Source organism: Trichomycterus rosablanca, chromosome 3 (assembly GCF_030014385.1).
Source record: "Trichomycterus rosablanca isolate fTriRos1 chromosome 3, fTriRos1.hap1, whole genome shotgun sequence".
NCBI classification, from domain to species: domain Eukaryota; kingdom Metazoa; phylum Chordata; class Actinopteri; order Siluriformes; family Trichomycteridae; genus Trichomycterus; species Trichomycterus rosablanca.
The window spans coordinates 21044033-21056411 of record NC_085990.1 but is presented as its reverse complement, the minus strand read 5'-3'; the positions used below and the strand labels follow the sequence as shown (position 1 = coordinate 21056411).

The 12379-nt window shown below is 37.2% G+C and overlaps 2 protein-coding genes across 4 annotated transcripts in view; one reads left to right on the top strand and one right to left on the bottom strand.

Annotated features, from left to right (window-relative positions):
* Positions 1 to 534: 534 nt before the first annotated feature.
* On the bottom strand, positions 535 to 10473 carry nsmce2 (NSE2 (MMS21) homolog, SMC5-SMC6 complex SUMO ligase). 3 transcript variants are annotated; one of them, XM_062991029.1, is made up of 7 exons: positions 10391 to 10473; positions 6381 to 6499; positions 4812 to 4924; positions 4568 to 4718; positions 3249 to 3343; positions 2909 to 3015; positions 535 to 783 (listed from the first exon to the last, which is right to left on the bottom strand). In XM_062991029.1, exons 2-7 carry the CDS (start codon positions 6493 to 6495, stop codon positions 672 to 674), a joined length of 693 nt encoding a protein of 230 aa, XP_062847099.1. In that variant the 5' UTR covers positions 6496 to 6499; positions 10391 to 10473; the 3' UTR covers positions 535 to 671. The 3 variants fall into 3 exon arrangements, with proteins under 3 accessions (XP_062847099.1, XP_062847100.1, XP_062847101.1); XM_062991030.1 differs by lacking the exon at positions 10391 to 10473 and adding an exon at positions 8649 to 8692; XM_062991031.1 differs by lacking the exon at positions 10391 to 10473 and adding an exon at positions 6610 to 6741.
* Positions 10193 to 12379, top strand: part of derl1 (derlin 1) — a 20447-nt gene continuing 18260 nt past the window's right edge. Inside the window, exon 1 of the mRNA XM_062991028.1 lies at positions 10193 to 10509. Coding sequence (XP_062847098.1) covers positions 10357 to 10509 — 153 coding nt within the window. The 5' untranslated portion in view covers positions 10193 to 10356. The remainder of the gene's footprint in view (positions 10510 to 12379) is intronic.

Here is a 12379-nt window from a genome sequence, read left to right as displayed (position 1 = left end):
TCAAGTGTTCAAGTGCACATTATTCTTCATCTATTTTCTGCTTAAAACCTTTATCTGGATTTTTCATCCACCCCCTTTGGCTTCTGTCAAATTTGCGGACGCCTATCACCTGCCAGTGTTTGGTTCCCAACACTGTATGGCGTATGGATAGCCACGCTAAGCTACATGTGACCCTGTCTGACCTTCCCTCCCCCAAACACGTCCAACTGTGTTTGGGCATATATTGGTGAGTTTTAACACCCTGCAGTGGTGCGCTAGCCTGTTAGACCACTGCGCAACCTGAGCACCCATGCCTGAAACGTATCATTAACAGACAAAACCCATCACTGTTATTTACATTCCCTGCTTGCTTAAAGTCAGTCAGCTCAGGTGATGTGGATTGTTGGCATCAGATAAATTAATCTTGTATTAAAAATAAAACTGGGATTGGAACTTAGCTAGTTACTATTACTAAAAGTTCTTGCATGTATCACATAAACGTATTTCTATTAAAGATTATATATTACAACAGTGTGAAAAAAAATTGTTACCAGATGAAAATACAAATATGTTACATTTAATTAAGAGAGGGGTTGGTACCTGTATACACATTGTATAAAACCATACAAAATAAATACATTTTTATTTTAAGGAACAAAAGACTGTTTGGTTATGTGAATATTTGGTCAAACTCAGCTCTTTCCGGTCTTTCTCTTGTGGTTCTGGATCGTCCTCTTCATAACCAGGTCCGGTTCTAAATCTGACTGCTTTACATCACCGTTTCCACAGCCAACCACAGGACACCTGATAAATAAGATGTAAGAAAATTATTGCTGGCTATTGAGTATGTTGTTGCAACTAGGAATGCTAATTTGCATCACTTGCATCATTTGTTTTAATCGAATATCATCGATAACCAACTGTCATTGGTTGAGAAAGAATTAAGATGTGGGAAGATGAGGGAAGTAGAGGGGCTGCCAACTAAATCTAAAAATGTGAAGCGACAACAAATCAAATGAACTGCACACACTTTCAGAGGGACTGAGATAAGCCAAAACGGCAATTGTGCAGAATGTGTTTGGTACAATTGCATTACAGTTAAGAGTCACAACATCTTTTGGGTTATATTGCTTTTATTTCTCCATTTTTGTATTGTGGATGTAACACTCTCAGAAATCTGGCAACCTTTGGGTTATTTTAGGTGTGAATGTATTTGATGGGCCAGTCTAATATTTTCACTATTTCTTTAAGTTTCTTAAACATTTATTTTGTTTGTTTGGGTTTTTTACACCATGTTACACTGAGTTTATAATTATGGCAGGAGTTTTTTTTGAGTCGTCCTTACCATTGTGGTTTTACATCTGTGTTTGTAAGGAACCCTGAGCACTTTTTGGGCATTTTCTTATTTAAATGTTTCTTTCATGGATTTCAGTAATTAAAGTATTTGATGTTTGATGGACAGGGATGTGTGGCATTGAACATTTATTGAATAAACACGTTAGAAATACTTGCCAATGAAAAAAAGTAAAACAAAAATGATAAAGCAATTTAAATAATTAAAAGATATAATATACAAGCTGTTTAATACTGTGCATGATCAGGGCTAGAGTGAGAAGGGCCGAGTAAACAAACTGTCTACCAAAAAATTACAATTTGATCCTTAAGTGAGGACTGTTTCACAGAATCCATACAATGCTTCAACATGAAATTATTTGATATAATATCTAAAAATTTGCTGCACGAGGCTGCTTACAGGCAACGAGAACGCTACTTTTAATGTCATACAAGCTCACACAAGCACAGCCGGAAATGGTCAATTTCTGTTATCTTCCCTACACACTCGCTCCCTGCGCCATATAGTACACTTAACATTCTTAAAGGGCCAGACAATATATTTGTAATTCGCATTACATGACAGATGAGACGTTAGAAAACAGCTAACTTTTTCTTACAATAGTTTTTTTTTTTTCTTAAGGAAAAATAGTTCTTGTGTGAAGCTTCCCAGCATGAATATTAATAAAAGTGCCTGTAAAAAATTTGGAACATGTAGCTTTGTATCAGAAGTGTCTTGTTGTTATTACCTTATGGGATGAAAAAATATCGAGATATATATCGTATATCGCCATTCAGCTAAAAAATATCGAGATATAATTTTTGATCCATATCGCCCAGCCCTAAATAGTACCCTCGTCAGTGGTTGAAATCAAATTTAGTACACCATTTAGTATATAGGATGATATTTGGGACACAACAGCTAATATTTATGCTGATTTATGCATCAGATAAATAAGATTTATGCTGCTATGTGCATGTGATGCTCCTCAATTATTTTAGTAGTTTTATATTTCCAGTGTTGGTGAGATGGTTTACGGATGCTGTCCAATGTGAGTTAGCCTGTATATAGTTAGTAGCAACAAATATGTGGCACTCTCTTGCATGTACAGGCTCACTCACATCAGACAAAACGGGTTTGTTTGTTTATTGGGATTTTAACGTCATGTTTCACACTTTGGTTACATTCATGACAGAAACGGTAGTTACTCATTACATAAGGTTCATCAGTTCACAACTCCTGGACAATTGTGTATCTCCAAATCACCTCACTTGCATGTCTTTGGACTGTGGGAGAAAACCGGAGCTACTGGAGAAAACCCACGCAGACATGGGGAGACTCCACACAGAAAAGACCCAGACCTCCCCACCTGGGGATTGAACCCAGGACCTTCTTGCTGTGAGGCAACAGTGCTACCCACCAGACAAAATGAGTAAAATATGCATTGAAATAAGCAGTTTTAAGGCCGATTTTACCATAGAATTTAGCGTAATCTAGATCTTATTGATATTTAAGAAGAGATTAAAAAGAATAAAATGCATGACTGCAAAATAACTGTACCAAAAGGTGTAACATATAATGTGCGCTTCAGCTTACCGACATTTCTTCTTATTGTTCTGCTTAGTCTTAATCAAGGACAGAACTGCTTCTTGATCATAGTAATGCTGGCACTTCTTGTTTTTCACTGGATTAATCATCTCGACCTGTCAACAACAAACAAAAATACAAGATTTTCCTTTCCACTCCCCTCAGTACAAATCTTTGAACAAAATGCAGTCTAGTAAAAGTATTAATGAAAATGCTGATCTATCACATTCACCATCATGCATGGTTTAAAGCCAAACTACTGTATATGAATTACACTAACACTAAATATTATAAAGTAATGCCTGACATGTTCAACATTAATGAATGTATACATTTTATGAAGGTATACCTGGGTAAGAGGGCATATAAAGTTGGTTTGGCTCTGTGTTACAGCAATGTCTTCGTCCAGCTCCTCTTCCACACTGGTTCCTGGCATCTGATTTGCTGATCACACACACACAAATAGTGCATTAAGATAGAAAAGAAAGATATCCTTTATTTGTCATATATACATATACAGATGTACAGTACAATGAAATTCTTTCTTCGCATATCCCAGCTGGTGTTGGAAGCTGGGGTCAGAGCGCAGGGTCAGCCAACTTACGGCGCCCCTGGAGCAGACAGGGTTAAGGGCCTTGCTCAAGGACCCAACAGTGGCTACATAGCAGAGCCTGGATTTGAACCGCCAATCTTCCGGTTGATAGCCCAAAACCCTACCCACTAGGCTACCACTACCATTAATCATCTGAATTAAACAGGGTTTGATCAAAACACTTTTTATTTAGGGGTCACAGACACCCATCCATCAATAGCAGCAATGAGATTTGAACCCCAGATTTCCGAGGTGGTGGGCAGGTGCACTTAACAAGGCAATATAACAAGTGGTTTCTCCAAATTCAACACACAATGCCATTTGTAATGACTACTGCAGTCTCAGGATTATTGTTTTGGGAAATCTGGAACTAAAACCTTTTAAGCATATGGATGAGCGGTATGCATGGAGGAGAAAGATTAAAGCATATGCTGAAAAGAACACCCTGTCTAGAGTGAAGCATGACAGTGGCTCAGTGATGCTCTGAGGCTGCTTTACCTCTCTGGCACTGAAAACCTGCAGCTTGTGGAGGGCAAGATGGATTCAATCTAGTATCAGGAAATCCTTAGAGAAAATTCCAGCCTTTAGTGAGGAAGCTGAAGCTTGGGTGTTTCTGGAATGGCCACCACAGTCACCTGACTTAAACCCTATAGAAAATCTTTGGTGGGATTGAAGAAGGTATTTGCAGCACACAAACCCAAGAATATTATTGAACTTGGTGCCATTGTTTATAAGAAAGATCTGGCTATGCATCACGTTTGCACGTCTGTTGTTATAACAGCAAAGGGGTGCTCTACTAAGTGCTAAAGATGATGGTCATGAAGAGGTTAAATACCTGAGACTGCAGTAGTCATTAAAAGTGGCATTTTGTGTTAAATTTGGAGACCCCAGTTGTTATATTAGTTGTGTTGAGCTATTTAAATTGTTCATGTTTAATTGGTTTGTTGCAAACTGAAGGTTTGTAAATGTTCCTAATAAACTTAATTCACAATGGGGGTTAAAGAATTTTTATTGCAAATGTCACTACAGTTGTGAGTCCTGATCTCTGCATAAATGTCACCTACTAGTAATATTACCTTGATGCAGAGACTTTTTGATGCTGTCTCTGAAAACAACCACCTTGTTGTGTCTTTCAATGTCTCCCGGGACCGCATCCATGAGTTCAGTGAATCGCTCTTTTACTGAGGCCTTTAGGGTAAACATGGCATGTGGAGGCTTATTTCTCACCTACAAAAAAGAAGAGACTAAATACACAAAAAACAGAAAGGAGTGTGGAAAGCACATTGTGATGCCATGCTGGACGAAAGCAGGAAAACTAACCTGAGCTGTCATCTGCTCGACAGATTCCACAAAGCAGTTAATTTCCCTGTCCAGTTTGGCACATTCCAAGATCACCTGCTCCAGTTTTTTCAGACCTGGACTGTCTTCTGTACCTGAAATAACACAGTTTTAATACAGCTGTGTCATATTTCACACTACATGACAAAAATACAAAAACATTCAAACAGGACATCTAGTGCTTTCTGTACAGATCATTAGCTGGTATAACAGCTTCGACCCTTCTGATAAAGTTTTAAAAATATGTTTAAATATAAATTTTGCCACAATAGCATTAAAAAAATTTGGACACTGTTAAGGCCTGGCATGCATATGACCACAAATAGGTGCTAATTGGTTCCACTGTCTGGATAAGAGTGATGGCATTTTTGTTTTGCAGATAAATTATGCAATCATGGTAACCAATCAGGGGCATCTGTGAGCCTGTGTATTGGCAAGAGCATTTATCCAGAAATTATAGCTTAAAGGAAAGTGGCTAAATTCACAAGCATCAAAAAGCACTCAAACATCCTGGATTGGTTGCAGAGATGTGAACCGAGAGATTAAGTGGGTAAGAACTGAAAACATTTAAATTATGTTCATGTGGGTTTCCTTCGGGTATTATGGTTTCCTTCTGCCTTTGAAAAACCTACAGGGTGAATTATCCAATTTGCTCTTGGTGTAGTTTTGGTTGGGCGTGGCATGACGTACACATTTCTAGATTATGGCTACAAAATAGATTTTTGAAAAGCCATCTAAAAGCAGCCAAAAGGAATGTTAAAAAGCCTGCTTCATATCTTCAATGAAATTGTAAGTGGCTCTTGCTATTAAGAGGATTAATGCTTCAGGCATCTGGGCAAAGAGGAAGTGGGGCATGGTTCCCTTATGGAAATGGCTCTGTGTTGAAACCAAACACTGAAGAATGATAAAAAGTGGCCACAGATTGAACAGGTTGGAGGGGGCGAAGATGGGGAGATAAAGGAAAAAATACATAAATAGAATATAAAAAAATTAATACATAAATAAAACGTTTAACATGCAGTCATAATCCATACTGGTGCAAAACCATTATGGTTTGTGGTTTTAATGTGTCATATCTCAGAATCCATCATTTAAATAATAATTTTCTTTTCAGGTTAGAACTGCAGCACTCTTTCTACAGCTGTCAAACAAAACACATGTGACATTTGCACTAAAATGAACACTGCTTCTGCACTGTGAACTACTAGCTAGAGATATGTAGCTGCACTTTCAACTAAAATCTACCACTAGCTGAAGGTTAAATGTTTTTAACCAACAGCATTAAACAAACACTTCTGTATTGTTGTTTGGTTAATTATTAACATACCTCAGTTAAAAGGACATTTTAAATAGCTGTTGATTTAAACTCCCTTCAGAATTTTCACTACAGAGGGTGTACTCCTAGGGGCATAGTAATGATCACTTTAAAATAAACTGTAACCCTTATTCTAAAATTGCCCATATATGGAAGCCCATATTGTTTTAAACAAATAATGTATGCATTTTTTAATAACCATTTCATAAATCCAGTGACAACAGTCTTAAACTCACCTTGAGCTTCAACCAGATCCAGAGCAACTTCTGATACAATATCCATTCCAGTGGAGATATCGGTCTGACATGTCTTCAGACTGGACAGTGTGGACTGTATTGAACTGAGGGACATTTCTCTGTAACCAGTTTCATAAAAAAAACAATTAACAAGGGCATGTCAGGGGTTCCTTGTAAGCCATATATTACAGTACTAGAAAGAATGTACATTATTTTAAAAGCATTATACATTTAGTATGCAGTTAGGGACGTGATGCTTGAACTTGCTTATTGTTTACTATCATCCAAGGTTATGGCCCAACAACAGATTCCAGCAAAGAACTTAAACAGCTTTATGATTAAATTCAAACTTAATTTAACAAGATCCACAAGACTGGGATGCAAGAGTCAGAAATCAGAAGCAGATGACACAGTGGTGAAAACAGCTGAAGCTAAAGAATGAAGCTGGAAAAAGATTGCAAATACAAGATTTTTTCTATTACTAAGACATAATTTGAGCAAGTAAAACGTCTTGTAAACACCTTGACATCCCTAGGTGGAGTTCAAGCACAATTTTAATGGCAAAGGCATAGCCTTGAGATAAGTGTGGACCAGACCACGAATTTCTAATAAGCAAGGTAGTAGGGAAGCAAAGATGCCAGACACAACTGACAGAGAACCAGAGGAACTATGAATAAACAATAAAGATTAAAGAAAAAGGAAAGATAAAGATTATTTGAGGTAAGTAAACAGTGAATTCCAAAGAGCAAGGTAGGACAGGATCACTACTACAAAATTATCTATGAAGACACTGAAGATGAAAACAAAGAGGATGGGAATACCAGAGCATAAAATCATTCTTATGAGTAATCTGTAGAGTCATGGCAGAAAATGGACAGACTGGTAAGCATTCTTTGGCAAAGGAACGCTGTATGTACGCCTTTTCTGTTTCTACCTCCTTTTTCATACTGCTGTAACAACTTAATTCAAGTAAACGTCTTATCTTATCTAAACATATAATAAGAGAAGCAGGACTGGAGGAAAATGTTTGAAGATTGGTTTGTTTGTTTATTAGGATTCCCCCCCCCCCGCACTTTTTTCCCCCCAATATTCTCCCCTAATCTAGTCATGTCCAATTACCCTGAATGCGTCCTCTATACTGATTCGACCCTTCACCGCTGACTGAGGACGCCTCTCAACTGACATACGCCCCCTCCGGCACATACAGTCAGTACAGACTGCATTTTTCACCCGCACGAGTCGAGTTCATACACTGACGAGCACTGTGTATGGAGGGCCACACCCCCATCAGCATTATTCCTTAGCCCTGTGTAGGCGCCATCAGTCAGCCATCAGGGGCCACAGTTGCATCAGTTATGAGGACCTATGATCCGACTTTTTACCCCATAACCTATAAACAACAGCCAATCGTTGTTCATGCAGCCGCCCAGCCCAGTCGGAAGGCAGAGCTGAGATTTGATATGATGGATTCAAAACCGCAACTCTGGTGTGCTAGCGTACTTTACCGCTGTGCCACCTGAGCGGCGTTTATTAGGATTTTAACGTCATGTTTTTCACTTTGGTTACATTTATGACAGGAACGATAGTTACTCATTACACAAGATTCTTCAGTTTACAAGGTTATATCAATTACAGTCATGGACAATTTCATGTCTCCAATTCACCTCACTTGCATGTCTTTGGACTGTGGGAGGAAACCGGAGCACCGGGAGGAAACCCACGCAGACACGGGAAGAACATGCAAACTCCACACAGAAAGGACTCAGACCGCCCCACCTGGGAATCGAACCCAGGACCTTCTTGCTGTGGGGCAACAGTGCTACCCACTACTGTTGGTGAGGGCTTTTTTACAGTACCTTACATGACAAAGAAGACAAGCAAACGAATCATATCAGGACAAATTATAAGAAGAGCATATTCATCAGAAAAGACAGTTATGCTTGGAGAAGTTGAAGAGGAAAGGAAAAAGGACGTCCAGCAACAAGATGCATGGACACAACAAGAGAAAAAAACGAGCCATTAAGAAGCCTGAAGACCCAAACAGAAGACAGAATGTTCTGGAGAAACATATATAGAAAACATATATGCTGGCATAATAATAATAATAAGCTAACACGACTCATTATGGGTTTCTAACACTACAAATTAAGAACCTGCTGTGTCGTTACTAAGCAGACATAATGCCGTGTCCTATAAAACATATTTAAACTGCTCTTACTTTACCAACACAAATATAAATAGTAAACTTATTTAATTAGCTCTTACTACCTGACCAAAGTAGCGCGCCACAAGTAAAGCTTCCGTTTTATACAACTAACCTGACAACAAACTAAAAGTCCCCAACCGCATCGGATTTACAGTAATGTGATGTAGGGTCATGTGTTCCTTATATTTTGCACGTATCGGATAGATTAACAGTCTAACCTGCATTTAAGCCCTAATTTGTTCCAAATTAGTTCTTAGTTCCCCTAAGAAATACATGCAAATCAATAAAAAAAATGTGCACCTACATTTGCAAAAACAAAAAAAAACATGCTATATTTTTGTTACTCATTTTAATTTAATTTTTTTTACTTGATTTTACTTCAATTACATATTTTTCATTATATTTTTGACTTCTTAAAAAGTGACTCAAACAAGTCCAGGGGCAAAAGTTACATTGTAAATATGATTTCTAACCTTTTTATAATAAACAATGGTTGCATACATGCATTATTAAACTTTAAAAACAAAAGGGTGGAAGTTTTTAGAACAGTGTAAAATTTACACTGTAAATATGATAGAAATGAGTCAAAATTATTGTTTATGGCAAGAGTGTATGGCAATACACTATTATTTTTTAAAGAATTTGGTGTATAGAAATTATGTTGAAAACACTACAGTATTAATTAAACCCTACCTAAAATAGGTGTTATTTTGATGCAGCTGGTTGTGTTGGTGCTACACAGATCTGTCAATCTGGGTCCATCTCATCTCTGTCTTTTGTTGCTGTAAAGTTCAGCATGTTCAGCATAAATTTTGTTTAGTTTTTTCCCCACTACCAACAGCATGGCTCTACATGGTTTGCTCCTAGTTGTAAATGTGTAATGGCCTTCCATAAACTGGTTTGTTGTTCATTGTGTCCTCCCACAATGTGCCAGATTTTACCGTAAAGACTCAATGCAACTCGGACTATGATTAAGCAGTTATTTAATATAAATAAATAGATGAAAATAGATTTATCCTGTCAGGTAGTGATGTAGTGAAGCGTCTGGTGAAACATTGGACACAAGGCAGGAATGCACCCTGAACAGGGTGCCAATTTATCACCGTCAACACTCACTCACAGACTCACAAACCTATAGTCAATTCAGAGTAGCCACTCTAAGACTGTTTGTTTTCGGATGGGATAAAAAGAATATCCGTTAAAAACCCACACAGATACATGTGTGAAGAACATGCAAAATCCGTTACAGAAACCATTTTGCAGTGCGGTACACACTCTACCACTTGCGCCAGCGTGTCCTCTGGATAAACTAGTAAATCTATTCAAAATTCAATTACTTTTATTTTGACAGCCAGATACATAAGCAAAAAACATCAGGAAGTTAATTATTTCCTACCCGTTTTCATAAATCTTTTTTAGGATTGGCTAATACTAAGACAGCACTTACGATCAGCTTTCTGATTGAATATACTCTCTAAAACGTTGGAATTACAAGTTTTTAGCCAATCCAGACGTAGCAAGTAGGACAATACCAGCCAATCTTACAGCAAGAGGCGGGGTTTGTTCGAAAACGGGTGAGAAAAACAGCCCTTTCTGCACAGCCACGTCATTGTAAACGGACTAAAAGTGCATCCGAACCAAAATAGAAGGTCCCGAAAGAATTTGACTGCCTTAAATACAAACTACTGCAGCTGCACAGTCACGATTTATAAACAAGATTAGGATAGGTTTACTGTGAAGAACTTCTCAGGCTTTACATCATATGGAAAGATGTCAGACATCGGGGACTGGTTTAAAAACATACCGTTCATCACTCGTTATTGGTTCGCAGGTTCGATCGCTGTGCCGCTTATAGGTAAATTGGGCTTCATCAGCCCCAGGTACCTGGTATTATGGCCGGAGGCTTTCTTCCACAAATTTCAGGTGAGACAAACACACACTGAACACAGTACAAATTATTATATTATAGAGACATCATAGCTTAACAGTGTGAAGATTCCGGTTGAATCCCAAATACCCTCCTACTCCCTATATATGTGAACTACACGTGACTGTAACTAATATATATATATATATATATTATATATATATATATTATATATATATATATTATATATATATATTATATATATATATATATATATATATATATATATATATATATATATATATATATATATATATATAATATATATATATATATATATATATATATGGCTCATTTATCACGCACATTCAGTATGTTTTTACTAGCGTCCTCTAGCTTAAATTGCTATCATCTAGTGGACTTCATACTCGCCACTGTAACATTTTAGGATTTAGCCATAACAAGTGCTTCCTATCTCATAAATTGTCAGGTTGTCAGAAAGTCAGGCTGAAACAGACCTTTTTGTTAATAATACATAAGTACTAACGAAAAAATTATTCGTCACAGAACGTTTGTTATATAGTATGATTTTCTGAATTGTTCCTCTTAATTTTTTTGGTATCTAGTTAACGCGCGGTCATGGCACTACAGAGTCACTGTGGTTCGAATTGCAGATAATGTTAATCCGCTTGTTAAGTGGTGACGTGTCGACCTTATGATACGTCACATCCGGGTCCAAGTTGGCTGAGTCCCTCGTATTTTCAATATGCCACAGTGCTGTGTGCCGTACTGCTTCAACAGGTCCGAGTCGAAAAAAAACTACCCAACTGTCTTTTTACCGCTTTCCTTGCGATTAGATATCATGAAGTAATATTTTTGTTCATAATTCAATGTAAAAAGGTAAACTGTCATTGTATATTCATTACACGTGTTTCAAGGTTTTTTTATTTTATTTCATATGATAATGTGAGATTCTGGATTTTTACTATATAAGCTATAAGCTATACTGATTAAAAGTAAAACCAAAGAGTTAGAAATGTCAGTTTTCATGTAATGAATTAAAAATATGACCGCTTACCTCTTGATGAGGTGACATGAAATGAAATAATGACATGAACTTTTCATGATATTCAGATTACCTGAAGTGCACTAGTGTACTGCACATCTTGTCTTATTTGTATCTTAATGTATGTTTCTAATATATATATATAATATATGTATATAATAAGACCTTTTCTCGTCCAGACAGCTATTGAGAAGGACTAGACATTTATGACTCGGGTAATGTTTGTAAATCCAATTTCCAACGACAGCAACACGAGTTCCTTAAGTTTTCCACAAACAGAATTTATTTTAACTTTCTTCTTACATTGACTTATCCGTTAATCCAAATTTCTTATAAAAACTCACTATGTTCGCAATTGGCGTATAACAAACAAAACTACGATCATAAATCTGTTGTTCCACGTCCTCTTTCTTTCCGTATATTTGATAAATATTGTCAGTATATAGAGTCAGTACAATTCTGCCCCCCGCAGGCTCCACCGAAGAGGACTAATGAATAACAGCATACACTGATTACCAGGAAAAATCATCAATAGCTGAAATACCAAGTCACCTCAAATAAGTATTCTTTAACCAAAGAGAAAATATTTATGACAATAAACATAGATCATTACAATTAGTGCAATATGGATCTTACAATATATATATAAAAAGGTTCACAGGTTTAGCCATAGTTGTTTGCGTTTGCGATTAGGTTCGTTTGGCCCCGGAAATGACGCGTGACGTCACACTTAACAAGCGAATACTGTTTATGAGGTGAATGTGTCACCTCAGAGTGACAGAGAATCGTACCCTCCTGCGAGGAGTGTCCATGTTAACTCCTGTCCACCTTTGAAATCACCCATAATGGGCACGGGACAT